Below are 21,859 nucleotides of genomic sequence, written 5' to 3' on the forward strand. Positions count from 1 at the left end.
AACTTTCATACTGTGCTTACCTTATGGGTAACTTGCCCTCGTTCCCAAGGAGTTTTGTTCCAAAATCATAAATGTGAATGAGAGATAGGTGTGCATTGCTTCAACAAACCTTGCATGGCAATCACTAAATACTTTTGCATGATTTAGGATTATTGCTGTGTTTTGTTTTTAGAAATTAATATTTATCATATATTGGCTTTTGGGTAAAGAAATCATCACACAGAACGTTTTGTGGCTGCACAGCATGGTCCCTTAGTTTTAATGACATTTTTAGAATTTTTTTTTTTCATATTTATCATAAAGCTTAATTTAGATTCCATCCCTAGCAAAAATGCAGGACGTTATAATGTGTACTTTGCTTGATACACTCCTGGCTCTTCCTTCTCACCTCACTTTTTCATATCTATTTTTGTTTAATTTTATTTTATCTCTCATTATGTATATTTAAATGTCACCTTAAATCTTTCTATAACCATAAAAGTAAAGCGAGATTGGATAGAAAGATGGATCAATAAATAGATCAATAGTGAGAACAGGATACAGCCGTTACGGGTTTAGTATTTTTGAAGTTTGTAGTTCATTTGCTCAATATTTACCATACTATATGTTCAACGCTACATATGGTGCTTCCAAATAGAATAACATAGTCTCTGATGTTGAGGACTTGAAAATTGAGTAGGGGTGAAAGAGACCCCCCCCCCCCAATAATCAACCACTATACAATATGCTATTTGCTCTAAACAAATGTAAAGAATTCTGTCAGAACACCCAGCAGCCCTGAGGTGTGCTATATCGAGGAAGGTTTCACAGAGGACATGGCGGTTGACCTGAGCTAGTGAAGGAAGAATATCCCATGAAGCAGGGCAGAAGAGGGAGGAGCAACATTAGCAAAGGCATAGAGACATGCATATGCATGATGAATTAAAAAATCTTTAATTCTCTTTTTGTTCCAGTTGTCAGTGGGAGTGATATTGCACTGGCACATCAGCTTAATCATAAATGAGCAGATACGGGACCTGATAAGGGTCCACAGGAGCCGGTGAATACTATAGTCAGTGCTGCTTGACTAGGGTACTGAGTTAAAGCATCCTCTATCCCTGATGATTCAGATCCATCTTATTTTTCTGCTAAGTGAAAGACACTGCCTTTATATTGTTGGGCCAAGCATTGTATTCAAGAGCTCAACTGTATGTGTGGAAGGAAAATCTGGCAAAGATCAACCTAAAAAGTTACTAGAACAGCAGCCAGACTGGTGACATTAGCTATACAGACTCGACTCCTAAAATCTGCTAAGGTTTAAAATTAAGATGAGCACTCTCCAGTAGAGGCATCAGGAGGTGACTTGAAAGCATACTGGTGTCTAGAAGGAAACAAGACGTTTTCTATCCCTGTAAGAGATGGCCCAAGGTATCACCCATGTCTTAATTTCTGAAAGAGTGCATATCCTCAGAAGAAAGCACATTTCCTCAAAAGATACTTCTTAATTACAAATGGAAGAAGTGGGGAAATAGAGCAGGTGCCATCTAACCAAGTGAGCAGAGTCAGCATCACCAAGACTAAGACCTAAGTGTATCATCTATCTCCTGATAAGATGTACCAAGAAAGGCAAAAACATCATTTCTGTTACATTCCTGTCAAAAATACATAACCTCAATCTACATTTAAGAAAATGCACACACATTTAAATTGAGGGCCATTTTACAAAATAAGTGGTCAGCACTCTTCACAGTTGTCAAGATCATGAAAAACAAGAACTGTCCCAGATTGAAGACTGAGGGGACTTGAGAGCTAAATGCATCCTGGGATTCTGGATTGGATGCTGGATCACAAAAGGGACATTAGAGGCACGCTGGGTGAATTTCAGATATGGTTTATAGATTAGTTAATAGTATATGCTAATGTTTATTTCATGACTTAGGTTAATTATACGGTAGTTATGTCAGATTAACATATTGGAGACGGCTGGGTAAGGATATACAGGAATTCTGTACTTTTTGCAACATTTTTATATCTAAAATTATTTTAAAATGTTAAAAAAGAGAGAACATATAAATTATGATTCTTCCCGCTTCCCTTTTTTTTCTTAGCCCTAGCTTCAAAAAAAAAAAGGGCAACAAAGTGAATATAAATATAAACATATTTCATTCAACCTTTTCATCTTAAAAAAGGTTTATTGCTTTCAAAGTTAGGTATTTCCTTTTCAGGAATATATTAACTTAAGTTGTTTTGCTTAAATAAAACAACTAATGTAGCCTATCCCCATGATTCTCAATAGAGACATTTTAAAGACTTCAGTGGGTGGAAAATTGCCAGAGCCTATTAGTAGTGGTCTTGTCCATTCTGTCATTGTAATATTCTTAGGGCTGATTTAAAGACCTCCTCCCACCATTAAAATTTCTCTCATTTTTGTTGAAAGGGGAGGAGTGTGAGTATCTTGTCTTTCATACAATGAAATACATTTCTTAGGTCCTGATAATCCTCAAGCAGAATGTTGTCAACCGTGTAATTCTTTACAGTTGACCCAGATTGTTACAGTGAATTCAAATCTGAACTGATTCAGCTGCCTTGACTACTTTCTAGAATGCGAGATTATTTTCAAAATTTCTACTGGCATAGGAGACTATAATCTAAATAAATGTATGTTCCCCCTTCATATTTCTAGGCTGCTGCTAAATAGTGACCTTATTTCAAATATTATAATGGTTTCAGCATCAGAGTATCTTTTTTTTTTTTTTTTTTTAAGATTCATTTATTTTTTGGTGGGGGGTGGAGGAGAGAGGGAGAGAGGGAGAGAGGGAGGGAGAGAAGGAGAGAGAGACTCTCCAGCAGATTCCCTGCTGAGTGTGAAGCCCTGATGCAGGGCTTAATCTCACAACCCTGAGATCGTGACCTGAGCTGAAATCAAGAGTTCGGTGCTTAATTGTCTGGGCCACTCAGACGCCCTCTGAGTATCTTTTTCATCTTCCCAAAAGTCTAGTAAATGTCTGACAATAGTAGGTGCTTTATTAAGAGGATGTACTGCAAGGCCCTAAGCTAAAGAATTTGCTTGACTGAAAGGCTCTAATAGGTCTAAACAGAACTGCTTTCCATCTCCAGAGACTGCTGCCTGGGGTCATTTGCATTTGAATACCTAGAGTTAGTGAGAAAATTTGCTTAAGACTGATTCAAGATCAGGGTTCCTATTGAGAAGCTAAGTAATTTGAAGGGTTTTTAAAGGAAGAGTCACCCTCAGGGCCTTGCTGGGATTATCAGTGGGTGTTCTTGATATTGTCCACCTAGACAAAGGAGAGCGCAAATTTTAAGTAAGGCTGAGCCAACACTCAGTGCAATTAGTATGATAAGACTAAGACTGGGTAATAGTCCATAATCATGGAATCTACTGTGAGAGACCAGAGGAACAGAGAACATTGGGATTTAAAGTCCCCTGAGCAAAGCCATTTCAAGTATGCATGAAAAGAAACCCTGGGGGTATCCGTTCTGTAGAAACAGAAATATAGCCTAGACAGACCTAGAAAAGTCCTATGGAGACCCAAGACCAAGTATCTGCTTGAACAGAGTAACAAGGAAGAGCCCACCATTGATTGTGGAGCACCAGTGATCAGAATTAAGGGACACCTGGGACGCCTGGGCGGCTCAGTTGATTAAGTGTCTGACTCTTGATTTAGGCTCAGGTCATGATCTCAGAGTCATGAGATCAAGCCCTGCATTAGGCTCCATCAGTAGGGAGTCTGAGATTCTTTCTCCCACTCCCTCTGCCCCTCCCCCCACCATGCACGTGTGTGTGTGTGTGTGTGTGTGTGTGTGTGTGTGTGCGCGCGCGCTCTCTCTCAAATAATCTTAAAAAAAAAAAAAAGAATTAAGGAACGGAAGATCCTACTGGCTTTGATGTTTAAATGATGCTCTTATGTTGCTAGTATCAGCTCTCAATCAACAGAGGAACTGAACACCTTTGGGTTTAGAGATGAAGAGGGCACAGAGCTGCCAGCTTTGCTGCCGCTTGTAGCCTGTCTTGTCCTGAAACCATGAAGGTGCAGTTAAAAAACAAAATTTAACTGATTAAATTTAAAGATTGTTGGCTTTATTCAATGATTTATGAATCAGGCAGCATCCCATTTAGCAAATAGAAAGGAGCTCTGAGGAGCAATACGATCTGGAAGACTTCCGTAGACAGAAACTATGAAGGGACAAGGAAAGAGTAGATTGTATCAGGCAAACTCACCATTCTTTAGGGAACAAAAAGGGTCAGTCAAGTATATTGCTTCACTGGTGCTGACCAGGAAATTCCAGACTGACCAGTTAAGATTACATTCCCGGGGGAGATTAAATTTGCTATTAGGTTAAGTATTAAGCCCCCTTTCGGTGATGTGGGCTTAGCACAAGTTATTCTGTTATGGGCCTATTGTCTCTTTTTTTAACAGTGCTTATTGAGGAAAAAGGAAAAGACACTCAGGCGGCATGATTCTGATTCCTGGAAAAATAGGGGTACTTGAATCGCCGTGCCTCCTTTTAGCCACTGTTTCTAGTCCAGCTTAATGACTATGAGAAAAGTGTACCTCAGCTTCTTTGAGTCTTGAGTGGGTGGGGTAGATGCCTCATCCAGAAGGAGTCTCACTAAAGACTTCTCTGGAGACAGAGACGATGTGGTCCTCATTAGCCTAGGGGAGCCCTCTGGAGGCCTGGCAGCAGTCACTGAGAAGAGAGGGGGCTTATCAGTACTGCCTTGAAGGCCAGGTCTAAGATAAGGGCTGGCCTCTTTACCTCAAGGCTCTAAAACCCATCTGTACAATGATAGCAATTAAACCTGTATAGGGGGAAAGTGATTTTTATGAAGCAATAGGCAGCGTACAGAAAACTGGCAAAACCCAGCCTTGAGCATCTGTTTTTCCTGTCCCTTATTCCTGAGTGTTGCAGTCATAAATTATCTATATTTCAGTAACATGGCTGATAAGAAAAGCTGTGTGATACAGCAGGAACGCAGTGTTTTGCTCAAGGTGGACTGGCTACAAGGGAAAGCAGTATGTCACCCACTGTCCCATGGGCTACAGCACATCTCAGCTCTGGTCCCACGGGGCCTTCGATTTGGCTGAAAGATGCAGCAGAAGATGGATGATTTGGTGCTAGCGTATTTTCTCTTTTGTGCTGCTAAGATGATAAAAGACCCCAATTTGCTTCTCTGCACAGCCCCCTTGGCTGCCAGGTGGAAGATCCTCTGTCCTTGAATCTTTCCTGAGGTGATTCTGAGAGTAAGATTTGAATCTGGCACAATTAAGAGTAGTGTGGCTATAGCCTCTCCCCACCCTCATCCCTTTGGAGCTAGATAGGTATTTAATTAAAAAAAAAAAAAGTGGGGCTCTTGGGTGGTTCAGTCAGTTAAGCATCTGACTCTTGATTTTGGCTCAGGTCATGAAGTCAGGTAATGATCTCAGGGTTGTGAGCTTGAACCTGTATGGGGCTCTGCACTGGGCATGGAGCCTGCTTAAGATTCTCTCTCTCTCTCTCCTCCTGTCCCTACCCCTTCTCTAAAAATAAATAAATAAACAAAAGTAAATGAAAAGAATATGATGTAGGTGATGGGGAATTTGGTTCAGAGTATCTGACTCTTAACAAGGACACAAGACCCTTTAATATCCAGGAGATGGTCTTGAATTATTTCTTTTTGCACTTAACATTAATATACTTGGGTGGGCACATAAAAATCCTATCTCCATATGATAAAAAGATCAAGGTCTTTTAAGCCTTATATTGCAAAACAAAGCAGTCATTGTTCTGTTGATAAGAAAACTTTTGTCCAAAGTGGTTCATAACTACTTGTCGTTGAATATTTGAACCCCTTAATGCCATGACTGAGTCTGATACCAAAAGAAGCTACTCATATTTTAATAACAGTCCAATCTTAGAATCTATTAGTAATATTTTCCCCATTCATGTCAGGATTCTATATTCACTGCAGCCCTAGACATTTTATGTCCCAGTGTAGATGTATAAACAGGAATCACTTCAATCTGTGCCTTGGCTCTCTGGGAAGAAGGAGGAAAAGAAAAGAGCAGCTGAGTAACAGTGAACAATAGTCTTTTCTGTCCTGTCATATAAGATTTGAAAGAAAATCTAATTCATAAGGATATGAATAAATGAATTACTGTAAGGATATCTGTACTCAGAACCTAAAAGAACTACACAGAACTACTGGAATATATACAGGGGACTCCAAAAGCAAGTTCTTTCTCTTTTTTCCTATTCTTTTGTGCTTGACTTTCCATAAAGAATCTATTGCCTTTATAGGAGGCTTTGTTCAGCAAGCCAGGTAGCAAAAGGAGCCTAATTAGGTGAAGAGAGCTCAGAAGGGGGAAAGAAGTAGCACTCACTAGGAGAAGTGGGAGCCAGTGAGAATTTGTGTGGTCACCCACAATGGATTTTCTGAACATCTACTGAGTTTTTCAATATTTTCTCCAAACAGCACTTAGTTCATGAAATATCCTTACTCTCACTTGGAGGTGCCATGGATTTCTATCAGCATTTGTCTCCTGTATTAAAAGGTCCAGAAGCCACCTTAGCAACGTAAAACTACTGCTCCAGAATGTAGTTATTATACTTCCCAGAGTTGTGTTTGTCCCTGGGAATGGCCACAGTTAAACTCTAGAACACTGAAGATACATCTAATGCTCTGAATTAGAGAAGTATGAACATAAGTAATTTGTTTCTTTGTGTTAAAATTGCAAAGTTAGAAATTGTGCAAAATAAATTTTATGTTCCACTCTGAGAATAACCAGTCTTTATACCAGTCTTCCCAAATTTATCCTCAATAGGAAAATTTATTATTTCCTGGGGTTTTCTATGTATCCTAGATAGTTGGCTACAAAACTAGGTTATTTATATTGTGGAACATTATGTTGATGTCTGATTCTCTTGAGAGAACTTGGAGTCGTCTTCACCAGATGAAATTTACTTCAGTGGCAGATAATGTGTAACAACTATTCTTCATAAAATTTATCAACTAAACACGGCAGACATATCTACGTTTTAACTTTTTTTTTATATTCTCGACTATGGTTAAGAGAAAAACATGATAACTGAAGGATACAATGAACACAACTGCAGTCTGCAACTTTGCTAAAAGATTATGTAACTCATAGGTAAATGGCATGATGTCCTTGGTGTTTACGACTGAATCAGTAAGCAAAATTTAAAGTAGTGGTTGAACTACTTCAGTATCCGTGTGGATTATTAATGTTCACATCTTTAGAGATAACTTGAGCTATGCTTTCTTGTCACCAAGAAATAAATGTCAAAATTCCCTGAGATTCTGCAGCCTTTACCTAATAAGAATAATACTGTAACATATATCGTGCTATACGTATAACGTACATTATAATAATGGGTCTGCAACAGTCAGAAATGAGATATGAAGATGGGAGAAGGAGCCAGGGTTTTATATTAGTGATGCTATATTAATTATGACAGAGAAGGCTTTTCTATTATAAGCTTCATTTTTAAGATGCTTGAAACTTTCCCACAGGAATTTTTCTCATGACAGGTCCCCCCCCCCCCCCCAGTAATGAAAATAAGGAGATTGGTTTTCAACGTTTTGAAAGATTTTTATCTGGGAATAAAAGTGTTTTTCTATCCATTAGAACATTTTTTTAGGTACTTTACTTTCTGAAACCTCAAAACAAATAGCTTTTTAATGACCTTCAAACTTGTCTCCAATGAAGAAGTTTAGTGCCTTTGGTGTATTAGGCAGTTTGATTTGCAAATAATTAAATTACAAGCATTACCCAATGCTTCCTCTGCAAATTATTGTGTCCCCAAATAGCAGTTAGCCCACTGCACCTTACAAATGAGAGGAACTTGCAGTTAGTCGGTTACTGAAAATTAGCCATTCCTAGAGTGTAAGTGTTGCGGGTACAGTTTTTATATGTGCTAAAAAGGAAACGAGAGCTGAAAATTAGTTGTCGGACCCTGACATGGCACATTCAAGTGTAAGTGAGTTCTAACAAAGGAGAGAGCAGTATCAAGCTGAAACAGTGGCCTGTGTGATCTACTTTCGTTTAAAATCTCACTAAGACAGAATCACCTCATTCTCTGAGCTCAACAGATTGAGATCCACTCAGGAGACACAAGGTTGAGATCCAAAACAGGAAAGGCCTTGACTGCTCATTAAAATGTTAATTATGCCATGGAGAGTTCAATGCTGTCCTTCAACCGTGAATTTTCACTGCTTGCCTTATTAATGTAGAAAGTAACCATAGTTTCAGAGGAACAGCAGCATGATAGGAAGAGAGAATGCACGTTTATTCAAATATATGGCAACATGTATTTCTTTAAATGCCAGACTTTTGAGAAATGGACTCACGTAGTTCTTTCCTTTGTCACCACAGCACTGGCCACACACCTACAGTTTCTAATTGTGTTCTGGGTTTTGGAATTTTCTTAATTGGGGTAGGGATGGGCAAGCTGTATATTTGTCTCCACTGCACTTGAGGGCAGAGACTATGTTTGTCTTTCAATCTTTGAAATCTCTATGCCTAGTACAAAAAAGGCATGAAAACATTTTATATAAATTTACCAATGTAGGAGGTTAAAGCAAAATTTCATATTCTCCAAATTATGAAAGTCAGTATTTTAGGGTGTCTACATTAGTACCTAAAAAGTCCTAATTTCACCTACCCATAAATTCATATAATACTGCCCTTTCAAATTTATGCATGAGAATTTAAAAATCAATTTAAGGAGGCACCTGGGTAGCTCAGTTGGTTAAGCGTCAGACTCTTGGTTTCCGGCTCAGGTCATTATCTCATGGATCAGGAGACCAAGCCCTGTCCGTCCCGCGCTCAGCGGGGAGTCCGCGTGAGCTTCTCTCCCTCTGCCCCCACCACCCCCCACTCATGTGTGAGCATGAGTACACTCTCTCTAAAATAAATAAATTTTTAAAAAAATCGACTTAAGCATTGAACATCATTAAGCATTGTACTTTAAAAAGTTGTGTTACATATTTCAGTTATAGACACTCCTGCCTCTATTATCCTTTCTGCATGTGCTACCATTGAGGAATTAAAGCACAGGCTTCCCTTGCTTTTCCATTGCTGCTGTCAGGTCAAGTTGCCATGTAGTCAAGAGTGTATAGTTTGGCAGATAAGTGGTATGAGATGTTCTTCTTAGAACAATGCTTTCTCTGTGAATTCTTGTCAGCTGTAGCAGCCACTCAACCCTCACTTACCTAACATCTTTTTGTTTTGTGCAGGGTGGGTAATATGGCATCCCACAAAAGACCATCCATCTTCAAGATCCCTCAAAGCCAGAAGTTTGCAGAAATCACTACATTTTTGTAATTTCACTTATTATTACTCTCCACTATACTTATCAGAGCATTTATTTTAAGTATTCCTGATATCCAAAGAAAGTACTTTGAATGGAAGGCTTTCATTGATAGTTTCATAGTGATGGCAGTATTTTTGGAAGATAGGAAATATTACATCCTTTGTATTTCATGTCAGAGTATGACATGTATTCCTTCCCTGGTAATATATACTTTTCTTCTTCATATTTCACTAGCCCACCTATCATGTAAAATGTGATTTAGCTGTTGGCTGTGTGGTTATATGATCCCAAAGGTTTAGTAATCTTGGGTTGTGTTTCCAGTTCTTAAAATTTTTGTATTAACAGCAACAATGAAAAATTCATGGTGAAAATCAATTCACGCCATCTCTTTCTTCTTCATAGAGGACATTAGTTACTTTATTTCTTTTAACTTTGGGTCTTCCAAACATAGACTTTGGCATTCCCCCCTCAAACCTAGAAATGTTATGGTGCCACCGTAAGAGATAATCTTTCATGGGTAATCTTGTTCTTGTCACTTGACTCCTCTGACATGGTTTCTTGTCAATAATGGTATAAGTGATCATCACAATATATTGCATTTATTTAGGAATCTTCTCTTAGAAATATGATTTTCATTCCCATTAATAATGCCTAGCGCATATATCCACTAAACAAATAATTGATGAAGATATCCATTATCCTCAGTTTTATCAACACAGTATCTCTAATAGGTAGAACATTCAACTGCCTAATTTTATAAATGAGAACACTGAGGCCCAGAGTAGGCTAGGAATTTCCTCCAGATAATAGCACTCTGGTGTGGCATAGCTGAAACAAGAAGCCAAGTTTCCCATCGCCCTAGCTGTGACTTAAAGGAAAAAATCCCACATGCACAACTACAACTATATGCAGGATAAAGATATTTGTTTTCCCATAGCTTCTATAGATGATGTAAAAGGGGAGGAAAATTGGCAAACTCTTTTGAAACTTGGCATAAGCAAATTTGAAATGTAATGTTAATTAGAAGGAAAAAAACCTGATGAAAGTTATTCTAATATTTACTGAAGCCATTATTATGAAGTTTGATTTGATACATGAAGTGCATGTACTTATCTCTGTCATCACATAGGTACAGAATGTTTGCAGCATGGCTTTTATTGAGTGAGCTTTTTCACTTTAAACTCTGCAATGCTGAGATATTGATTAGTTTTTAAAGAATTCAGTAGGTGCAAATGAGTGATATTGGAGCTGGTAGAAAGTTAGTTGAATAAATATATGACTATGAACCACTTGATTGTGAACAGATTATTTTCTTAGTTTATATTTTAATTTAATCCAGTTTTTCATATGCAAACCACTTTATTTCATTTCTATGTGTTTCTGTATGGTAATACTTTGTTCTGCCACTCCAATCATTTCCATTTCCTTTCTACTAATATCCAGGTTCCCAAATTGCACATAATACACTGAGGAAGTGAGCAGAGAAACATTACCCTAATATTCCAGGTTCCCTTTGTCAGAGTTCTAAGAATATCATGTCATCCAAGTAGTCATTTAAACTATATATAATGTCCAACAATTTTTGCATTGTCTACGTAGGCAACGATGAATCATATTTTTGAAGTATGATTAATTCTCCAAGATTTAAAATTTCTATTTTTTGAAACTAATAACTCTGATATCAAAATCACATATTCCCAACTTTATCCCAGAAATAAAGCATCAGGATTTTGAGTGAATTAAATTTCAACCTCTAACTGATGTCCTAGTTTCACATCTCAACCGTAAGTTGTTGAGATCTATCCTTCCCATTTAGGTTAACATTACAGACACATGCTCAAATTTTTAACTTTAAAAACAGCGAACCTGTGACCCAGTGCCAAAAGTATGACTAGATCAGTTTACAGCCAGGCCACATCATAATTATAATTTTAAATGGAATTGGGTGGGGAGGGGGGAGTTGTGTAATACAAATAGCTGCTTAAGATGCTTACTCAGTGATTCTGCTGTTGAATGTTTTTGTACCAGAGTGTTAGCCTATAGAAAACTGCTGTGAATCATAGGCATACCTCTTACAGTGTTTTAGGAAATACTTTTGGCAAATAATGTGTAATAGTATAGTGATTTGATTTAGAGGTGTTAAGAGCTATGGGAGAACTCACAACTCTTATAATTTCTTCCCAAGGTATTGTTGGGGAGGAAGACTTTCCTCTGCCCTTCAAGGTCTTTTTTAGCCGGACGAGGAATCAAATAGACATGAGACAGATTAGCAGGAGAAAGTAAAATGTAATTTCTTCTGTACCAGGAGTCTACACAGACATGGGATTCCAAAGACAGTCAGGCAAAATGAGGTATATGTGTAATCCTGAACTACGGAGAAGTGGGTAGGGATCTGGAACTTCAGAGGGAAGGAAGACACTTCACAGGAAGATGAAAAAGAGTGAATGTAAACAAATGTTTGCTGGGCTACTCAGAAAGAATGGGACATGAAAGACTTTGAGATTCTAATTCTCAAAAATCAGTCACCGTTTCCGAGCGCTGTGCCTGCATATTCTTAACTCTTGTTGTGTACTTTCATTGTATCTACCCCTCACTGAGAGAGCAGAGAAAGGAGAATCTGCTTTGAAGTCTTGCAGACTTGGGTTCAATTCCTGGCACAGCCCTTCACCAGCTGGACAGCCTTAGTAGAGCCACAATCTCTTGGCTCCATTTATTTCTTTTAAACATACAACAATAAAGCCAAAGGTAGGCAGTACAGGGCTTGTGTGGTTATTTACAGATTGAGATATCTAGGCAGCTTCTAACCCCAGGCTCTTATAGCTTTAGGGTCCTCATGATTCTAGATGGAGGCATTAGGTCCATTTGTCTCAATATTCCTGCCTGGGAAAATCACAATATCTCCTTGATATTTTGATTTAGGATTAAAAAAAATACATTTAAAATATCTACTATAGCGCCTAACGTTGAGTTACTCTATAAATGTTAGCTGTTATTTTCATTAGTGTGATTATTATTTGCCTATTGACTAATTAATGATGGCAGCTAGCATATTTTAACCTTTAATTATTAATAAATCATGGTGAAGATATTTATACATATTTATAACCCAGTAGATTGGCCTCCGTAAGGTTATTTCTTCTCCTACTTTTTTTCTACTCTTATTATTTCCAATTTTAAAACAATAGCAAAAAAAGATAGTAGTTTGCCCACTTGATCAGTTTTGTTTTTGTTTTGCTGTTGAGTTATAGGAATTCCTTATGTATTTTGGATTTTAACCTCTTACCAGATCTGTGGTTAGCAAGTATTTTCTCCCATTCTATAGGGTGCCTTTTCACTCTGGTATTTGTTTCCTTTGTTGTGCAGAAGCTTTTTAGTTTGATACAATCCACCTGTCTAGTTTTGCTTTTATTGCCTGTACTTTGGAAATGCTAATTGCCAGGGCCTGGGGAGAGGAGGAAATGGAGAGTTTCTACTTACCAGGTATTAAATTTCAGTTATGCAAGATGAATAAGTTCTAGAAATCTGATGTATTGTGCCTATAGTCAATACTGTATTGTGCATTTAGAAAATCAAGAAGAGAAATCTCATTTTCGGTGTTCTTACCACAATTTAAAAAGTAAATAAATAAATAAATACAAGCTATTACTGGCAATAAAACTGGTGCTACCATTCTTGTAAATCATGTTCAGTGACCCTTAAGGGCAGCATGTTCTTGGTTTTAATGTGTATTTTATGACAAAGAGGCAGTGACACTACACCTGCAAGATAATTTTCGCTGAAGCTCTCAAGCTCCAAAAGACAAAGTGCAAATCTGGTAGAAGAGTCCAACTTTTTATATCAGGTCAAAACCTGTACTGGATATTTATTCAACAAATATTTATTCAGCATCTACTATGTGTCAGACACTCTTTCAGGATCTGGGAATACTGAAGTAAAAAAACCTTACATTCCAATAAGCAAAGACAGGCAAAAAATGAATTAAAAATACATACATAATGCGTTAGATGGGATAAGTACTATGGGCAGCAACAGATCAGGGTAAAGACAAAGGCCATATGAGAAATTATTGGATAATATATTAATTATTATATAACAAACCACCTCAAATCTTAGTGGCTTAAAGCAACAACTATTTTATTTGCTCACAATTGTATGGCTCAGCTGTTGGGTTGAGTTCAGCTGGTTGGTTCTTCCGCTGGTTTCGTCTGATGTCATTCATGAAACTGTAATTCTCTCTGACAGTTCAACCTGGGGCTTGATGATCTGGTATGGTCTCACTCACATGTCTGGTAGTTGGTGCTATCTCTCATGCTCAGTGAAGCTCACCTGGGCTATTCCACATGATAGCAGAAAAGATGATGAGAATAGCAACTGTAAGATCTCTTGAGGCCAAGGCTCAGAAGTCACAAATCATTTCCATTGCATTCCTCTGATCAAGTCACCAGGCTTACCAGGATTCAAAGGAAGAAGAAATAAACTGTACCTTATGATGGGAAGAGTTATATAGAATTCATGGCCATTTTTAACTTACTACTGATGGGTAGTTATCCAATATAAGGCATTGGATAATCAGTGACAACATCTCTGGTGGAATGACGTAGTATAGAGACCTACATGATGTGAGGGAGTAAGGAATGTAAATATCTTTGAGGAGTGCATTCTGGGCCAAGGCAATTCCCAGCACAGAATGCCAAGGTGAGACAACAAAAAGCTCCATGCCTTTGGAAATGATGGGCAAAGGGCAAGTATGTTAGGAGATGAAAGTAAAGAAGCAGTGACAGACCAGATATTACAGGTGTTTATAGGCCATTGTAAGATAGGTGTCCTTTACTCCAAGTGAGATCAGGAGAACCACTGACAGAGTTTTGAACAGAGTGACATGAGTTGACATATGTTTCAACAGGATCTCTCTGGCTGCTGTGTTAACTTGAGGCTAGGTGGCAAGAATGGAAGTGAGGAGCCCAGTGATGGGATTTACCCAGGCAAGAGACAATGGTTGCTTAGAATAGAAGGGTAGAACTGATAGCATTTTCTGGAATAATTTGTAATAAGGCAGAAAACGTATTCTTGGATTTTCTATAGTCTTCCCAACCGGATTGTCAGCTTCTTAAACTATGTTGTTATTATTTTTTTAATATGTCTTCTATTTTAGCATTTGAAAAGCACTCACTAAATACTATTGACTGGTGGGTTAGTGAAGACTCAGGTCTTGCTGCTGGATTGAACATGATCACTATACCATGCTCAATCTTTCAGAGTTCGTCATCAAATGATGTTTGAGACCAAAAACAAATAGATGAGCCTGTTCAGAACCATTGATACACTTCAGATTACATTTCTACTATATGCTGAAGAACAACAAATGAATTAGAACTAAGACAATTTGTTTGGATCTATCAGTATTAACAGTCATTTCTTGAAATGTAAATAATCATTAAATTAACTAAACAAACATCACTTAGTCCCTACTAAGTGAAAAGCCAAATGGCAGAGATTCAAAGGCAAACAAGATACAGTTCTCAAAAAACACTGATATTCTAGTATGGCATGGAGAGTGTTAATTTTATAACTAAAGAGAGTGAGATGAATTTATCAACTAATATTCTAGTGTTGGATGGGAAGCATTAATAGACACAGAGGATTGTGGGGGAAGATCTAAATATAGAGTATTCCTGGAACTACTTCATTTCTCTATAACAAATTGGAAATCTAATGTTTTGGTATAAAGGGGTCACTATTAATTCCAGGCCCAGCACAGTGGATGATAAGTGCTCTTTCTGGTGGTAACAAAGTACCTGCTTCTAAATTTCATCCCAATGAATGAAGTATATATGCTTTATGTGGGTGTTACTCTTTATTTATTGTCACATACACACACATACTAGTATATAATACTATGTACAGACAATGTTATGATTGATATAAAATAATTTTGAATAAGTCTTCCATTGAATCACAATACAGACAATATTGTGTTTAGAAGGAAAAAAGAACTTATAACTTTCACCCATTATTGTGTCTTCAGAATTTGGAATTTAAGCTTTTGTATCACCCAAAACAGTAAATGATCTCACTAAAGAGACAGGATATGTTTTATGTCATGAAAAATTGGTATAAAATCAATGTTTTTCTTTAACGCATCATATGATATGTTACTTAAATATAGAATATAAACGATAGAGTAGGACAGTCTACCTACCTTTTGCTAACTTTATCCATTGATAACTCACTTTGTTAAAACTGTGACACTAGTGCCACAATGGTTGCAAGTGTAAATATGCATGACATTCATATATTCTTACAACTTCATAGGACATGTTACATTGTTTTAAAAGAGATTGCAATTAAAACTTAGCATTAAAAACTTATAGTATGGGAGTGAGAAGACCAAATTTGCTTCTCGCTCCAACTTAAAACAAGTCTCCTAAATTCACTGTACTTCACTTTTCTTATCTATAAAACTAAGTGGTTGGGATAGATCAGTGATTCTCAACCCTGGCTGCACACAGAATCATCTGGGGGAGCATTAGGAAAGTAATAATGCCTAAGGCCCACCCCGGGGCTTAATTTTTAAAGGTCTCCAGGTAACTTTAATATAATCAAGTGTAGAAAACCAATGGGCTAGATGCTCACTAAGGTTACTTCTTTTTTTTTTTTTTTTTTTTTTTTTAAAGATTTTATTTATTTATTCGACAGAGATAGAGACAGCCAGCGAGAGAGGGTATACAAGCAGGGGGAGTGGGAGAGGAAGAAGCAGGCTCATAGCAGAAGAGCCTGATGTGGGGCTCGATCCTATAACGCCAGGATCACGCCCTGAGCCGAAGGCAGACGCTTAACCGCTGTGCCACCCAGGCGCCCCCACTAAGGTTACTTCTAACAAAACTTTCTAATTTTTTATTCACTGTGTTTTGACATAGTAACAGTTGCTAGAGATAACAATATTTGCAATATTTGCAATGTCCTAAAAAGTAGAAATTACCCTCAAATACTGTTTCACCTCAAAATTGAGAACATTTGCTCATTTGTACTCCAAAACTTTCTGTACTGTGGGAACAATTTACACCAAGAGTTATATATACATCATTTAGTTGGGTGTAATCTATACATTAAAATAGTATAGATTCACCTGCTTGTTTGAAATTAGTAACTGTTATCATGGGAAACAATTACTTTCTTTCAGTATGCATACATTGTAAGAACAGTGTACTCAGAAATTGTGTGTAAATTTTTTGGATTGCCATTGTAGCTATTTTGATTTTGAATAAATGGGCCATTAATATCCTAAGAGATAATAAACCTCCTTAAGTGTATAACTTATTCATAATAAATACTTTACACATTGATTTATTATGAAGCAGAATAGACAGTTTTATAAAAGAATGGTTCAAGTGAAATGTCTGGTTGTATTGGTATTTCAAAAGATAAAAGTTTGATTTCTTGGAACAGTTTTGAAATGTGTCACTCTAAGTTTTTGCTATCAGGTTTTACTAAACAACTTTTTGTCAAAGAGAACAGAAAATTTTTTTCTCTAATCTTAAATTCTAGAGAATATAGTCACATGCTATATTATTTAAAGCTCCCATGAAATCAGGAACCCAGTGAAATACTCAGATCCAAAAAGAAACCAGGTAGACTGTTATGAAATTGGGGAAAGGCCTCAAATAAATATTAAGCTAGAAAGTAATAGATTTTGTGTCTCACATTTTCACAAAATTCTGTGCTTGTGGGTATGTACTTTTGAATACTTGGGATAGGCAGACTCTTCTTTTAGCCAGCCTAATAATAGGAAGAAGGAGAAGAGGTACAGATGACAGCTAACAGCTAACATGGGTGAATGTAGGTGTAACCAACAAAGACTGTGCTGGCTGTATGGAATTTCTGCAGGCCTAGTTATTTTTGAAAACTATTTGAAATAAATTTTAATGCCCAGAAAAGACATTGTGAAAAAGAAGTATGTGATTTTCAGTATAATATGTATATCTGTATCATCATTCTGTGTTCTCTTCTGATATTGTCAGTCTGTTATTCTTATTATATCTTTAATGTTCCTACATATTTCATTGTATTAATTTGCCTTATTGATGAAAACCTAGGCTTAATAACTAAAAATAATTCACAGATATACCATTAATCATAGCATGCAAAAAAAACTGACTTTGGAAGAATAATATGACTGCTGCAATAGTCCACATGTTTGAAAACCTTGTTCTTTGCAGGCTGGGGAAGCTATTTTGCTTCACATTAGCTCTACCAAATACCAGTTTGCTTTACAAGATCTCCCTGAAATCAATCAGACACGTGTACCATGCTTTCAAAGAATAAGCTATGAAGTGTTTGAAAATACGGATGACACATACTGTAGGTCTTGTAATAATAGTGACATGTATGCTTGTGATTTAGAAACTAATTGTAAGAGTTTATGTGGTTTTAAAATATTAAGAGGTTTTATGAAACAATATAAAATATAGCTTGAGAATGGTACCATGTTTATTACTCAGGTCTTGGGATTGACTAAATGTAGAAGTTGGTAGTTACCCTCTTACCTTTCAAGATCTTCTCTACTACTTATCTGCTCCAAATTCTGATGTTCTCCTCTCAGATGCATTATTTTGTGTTTATACCTTGTTTTAAACTGAGATGAGCACATCACACTACACTCAGTCACTCATATTATTTATTAGTTTAATCAGATAAAGTCAACAAAGGGATAATAATTCCAAAGAAAGGTAGGGACACAGACTATGTAGCCTCAGGAAGGTACACATGGAAAGGGGCCCAGTGGGATTTGAAGCATTTCATGCTTGGGGGGAGTGAGACCAGAGTCACTTTCCAGTTTTGCCCAAGGCTGGGTCAGGTCAGCAATGCAATCATTATACAAACAAAGTAAAGTAAATTGACCTACTTTTCCAAGGATGTCATGTAAAATTTAATGATCTTCAGAGTCCAGCATCATTATATTGAACATAGACTTAACATCTGATAGCCAGCGTTTAGTGATGCTGACATTTTCTTAATTACCTGGATATAAATACATAATTTTGTCTCATATGAGGTCTTATTTACAGTACAGTTTTTATTCCTTATTAAGATTTTAAATTGGTTTATTGATCATAGCTACATAATGTGAAAAGTTTAAGTACTAGACTCCATCTTGAAAGCATAGCTACTGCATTAAAGTAGAGCTTCCATCCAGGATGAATAATGTAGATGTTATGTTTTAAAATATGTCAGGTTCTCTTAACTATATCTTTCTTCTTTAAAGTTTAATCAGCTAAGCTAAATGTTTTTCATTTGGCTTTAACTGTTTGTCTCAAGAAGAGAAGAGACAGACAGCTAATGAAATAAATTGAAGTGCTGCTATGGTTAGGTAGAATTGGAATTTAATAATGTTGCAGTTGGTTGAAGGTATAACTGATAAATATTTTTTAAATTTGACATGGCTGCATAACATCATGAGAAAGAAAAGAGACCTAATTTTGAATTGATAATACTTAAAAGTATTTGGGTGAACTTAATTTTTTTATGTGGCCCTCCTCAAATACAGTGTATTCCTTCTTAAAAGAACTTGTAATTAAGAGTATTTTGTATCATGAATATTGATACAAAATCACATATATTAAAAAATATTGCTTCTAGATACCAAAAAGGATAGTCTGAATTATGTTCTGTAGCTCAACTTGGAAGTCCAACTGTCACAGAGAAGACTCTCTCATTGAAATCTCTCAGAAATAGACTGCATGCATATTTAACCCAATAGCTTTAGGCATTCAAGGATGGAGTAGGTGAAATCAAAAGTACCACATTCAAAGTTATGTGTTATTTGCTTCGAATCTTAGAGTAATTTTTAACAGATAGTAATATGGTTTGAAATTAAAACACACATACACAGGTTTTGCTAGTTGGAGAGTTTCCATACCTGGGGGAGGGGAGGTGAAAATTGGTGCATTCAGTATATAACACGTGTAATGCTAATAAAGTTGATTGGTCGAACTCTCTAGCTTTTTTTTTTTTTCTCTTTTCTTCCTCTTCCTGTAGAGTAGATCAGCTGGGGGTGGAAGGGTTCTCCCCCATCTTAACCCCCCTACTAAGAAAGCGTAGGTTGATACCATTTTTATTGTTCTGCTGGGGTGGGAAATAAACCATATGCTTTAGAATTTTGAATGGCTATACCAAAGAGAAAATTGAAGCAGACCCTCTTTCCCCCTTCCTACTGGACTTTGGGGTAGGGTTATTCCTCCAAATGTTTTAGCAGACTTGGTGTTAGCTTAATGTTTCTACTCCAGGGCAGAGACGCAGGTCAGGGGAAGAAATGTCAAGGGCTTCAGAGGCGTGTTGGGCTGAATGAAGTGTGGAGTGGGAAGCTTATGTCTGAAACCTACCCCTCCCCTGGATACCAGGCAAAGGCAATGAGAGTCGTAACCAGCTGATGCCGCTGCTGCTGCTTCCCGTTTCCAGGGTGAAATTTTCACAGCAGCTAATTCTAAAGGGAGGAAAAATCCCTAACCAGCAGCGGAAAAGATCCTATCACCCAACAACCCAAGCTATATAACCTTTTAGGCAGGCTTTTCAGAGAAATCCGCATTTTAAAAGCCAGCATTCACGATCCAAAAATACAGGACGAGAATCAGAGCTGGTATGAAAATCTGAAAAGCCTCTTTACACTCTGAGTGTTTGAAACGATCCGATGAGCATAGGAAGTGGCTGCCAACGCTCTGGCGGCTGCTCGTGCTGCCACCGCCGCTGCTGTTCCTCGCAGAGGGCTGGACAGAGCTAGTCCCGGTTTCAGCACCTCCGGCGCTGGACAGCTCTTTGCACGCTGCACCCGCCTGCTTGCTTTTTCCAAACACTCTCGCTTTGCATTACTGGAGATGCATCTAAATTACGTTCTGTTCAACAACAAGTAGATTTTTTTTTTTTTCTGAACGGGAATTACAGTAGACGATTCTCTCAATTAAACTGCATTTCTTCTTTACGGATTTGGCCGTCAGGCGTATTTATCCCGATCTCCCCCCCAACCCCCCCTTTGCAGGAACGAGTCTTTGGGAACGTGGTCCACCCAGGGATGTAAAACTGTGCTTACCGATGCATCCCATACGAAATGCTTATGTGATCGTCTCTCTACCTTCGCCATTTTGGCTCAGCAACCTAGAGAAATAGTAAGTAACAAAGGGAAAACAAGGCTTTAATGCAAAGGCAGGGACATTGTGGAGAGTGTTTCTCCAGGGAACTGCTTTTTAAAAGGGGAAATGGAAAATGTTGCAGGGTGGCAAAATTGGGTTCGTCTCCTCCTTAGCTACAGTAGCTTGGTAAAATGAATTCTAGTTGGTGTGCTGTAACTAAATTCTCCTCAATTTTATGTCTTCTAACTTGAAATTTCTGCAGTATAGTTTTGAGGATGTACTCCATCATATTACTAATATGCTGCAAACTTTCAAATAAAAATAATTGCCAACTTAACCTTTATTTTGGAACCGTAAAGCTGGTCTGGGGAATTTGTGAGAATACTGTTGGTAGTAGAATGAAGACCCCAGACACTATAAGCCAAACATATCGCATATCTGCATTGGATATTTTCAGTACAGGTTTTCTGGGGGTGTCCTTGGATATTATTTAAAAAAAAAAACAAATGAAGTTTTCATGAAAGCACAGACTGCCTGAAACTGTAAAATCATTCCTTAAAAGTGTAGGCTTGTAGAAAAAAAAAACCTAATTTCTGTAATAGCTGCATAAACTGTCTAAAAGAAAAATAATATACTCATCAAATGTATTTTGAAAAATTATTTCCAATATATTGAAATGCTCAAAAATAAGATGAATGTGACTTTTTGTCTAAATTTGGCCTAAATATGCCTCACTCTTCTTACTTATTTTGATGACAAAAATACATAATATAATTTGATGTGCATACCTAAGGTTTGGAACACACTTGATCTTAAAATGTATTTCTTCAAACTTCCAATATTAAAAATAAGAAAAACAACAGATTTCATTAGTTAGTATCATGTTAGTGTCTAAGGAAAGAAACCTCTGAAGTCAGTGACTGCTTATAATCTTTATATGTGTTTTAAAATATATATAAGGCTTATTTGTCAAGGTCATGTATTTAGGGACTGATACTGGTATTGTGAAGATTATCTCTGCATATTTTGTTAATAGAAAAAAAACACCCACAAAATATGTTGTAAGTTCTTGCATTTGAAATTTGATTTTCTTCTATATCCTTAGAGGCCAAGCAAGTGAAATTAAATAAGAGAATACTTGACTTAGAACAAAGTTGTCAAAAGTCAGAAAGTTTGAAAAATTTTCAATATCTAGGTACCAGGATGGGGTAACAATGAGTTATAAATTGGAAGATCAAAGTAAATTTTACCAAAAAGCATACTATGAAATAACTGAACTATAGTTGTTGAAGAAAACTGAATGCTACTTCAGAGTTCAGCTAGAGAAAATTTAACATGTGAATATTCACCAAGTTTTAGTTTTAGGTATTTATTATAGAAAGCCATAATGGGTAATATGCCATAATCAAGCATTTAAAACTCTA

General features: G+C 37.0%; 1 protein-coding gene across 3 annotated transcripts in view; it reads left to right on the plus strand.

Annotated features, from left to right (window-relative positions):
* The window catches only part of ADGRB3 (adhesion G protein-coupled receptor B3), a 695,949-nt gene that overhangs the window by 520,792 nt on the left and 153,298 nt on the right, over positions 1-21,859 (plus strand). For all 3 annotated transcript variants that reach the window (XM_026507135.4, XM_048219740.2, XM_057303989.1), the window contains one exon: positions 20,345-20,471. In XM_026507135.4, coding sequence (XP_026362920.3) covers positions 20,345-20,471 — 127 coding nt within the window. The remainder of the gene's footprint in view (positions 1-20,344; positions 20,472-21,859) is intronic.

Source organism: Ursus arctos, unplaced genomic scaffold (genome assembly GCF_023065955.2).
Source record: "Ursus arctos isolate Adak ecotype North America unplaced genomic scaffold, UrsArc2.0 scaffold_29, whole genome shotgun sequence".
In the NCBI taxonomy this organism is placed as follows: Eukaryota; Metazoa; Chordata; class Mammalia; order Carnivora; family Ursidae; genus Ursus; species Ursus arctos.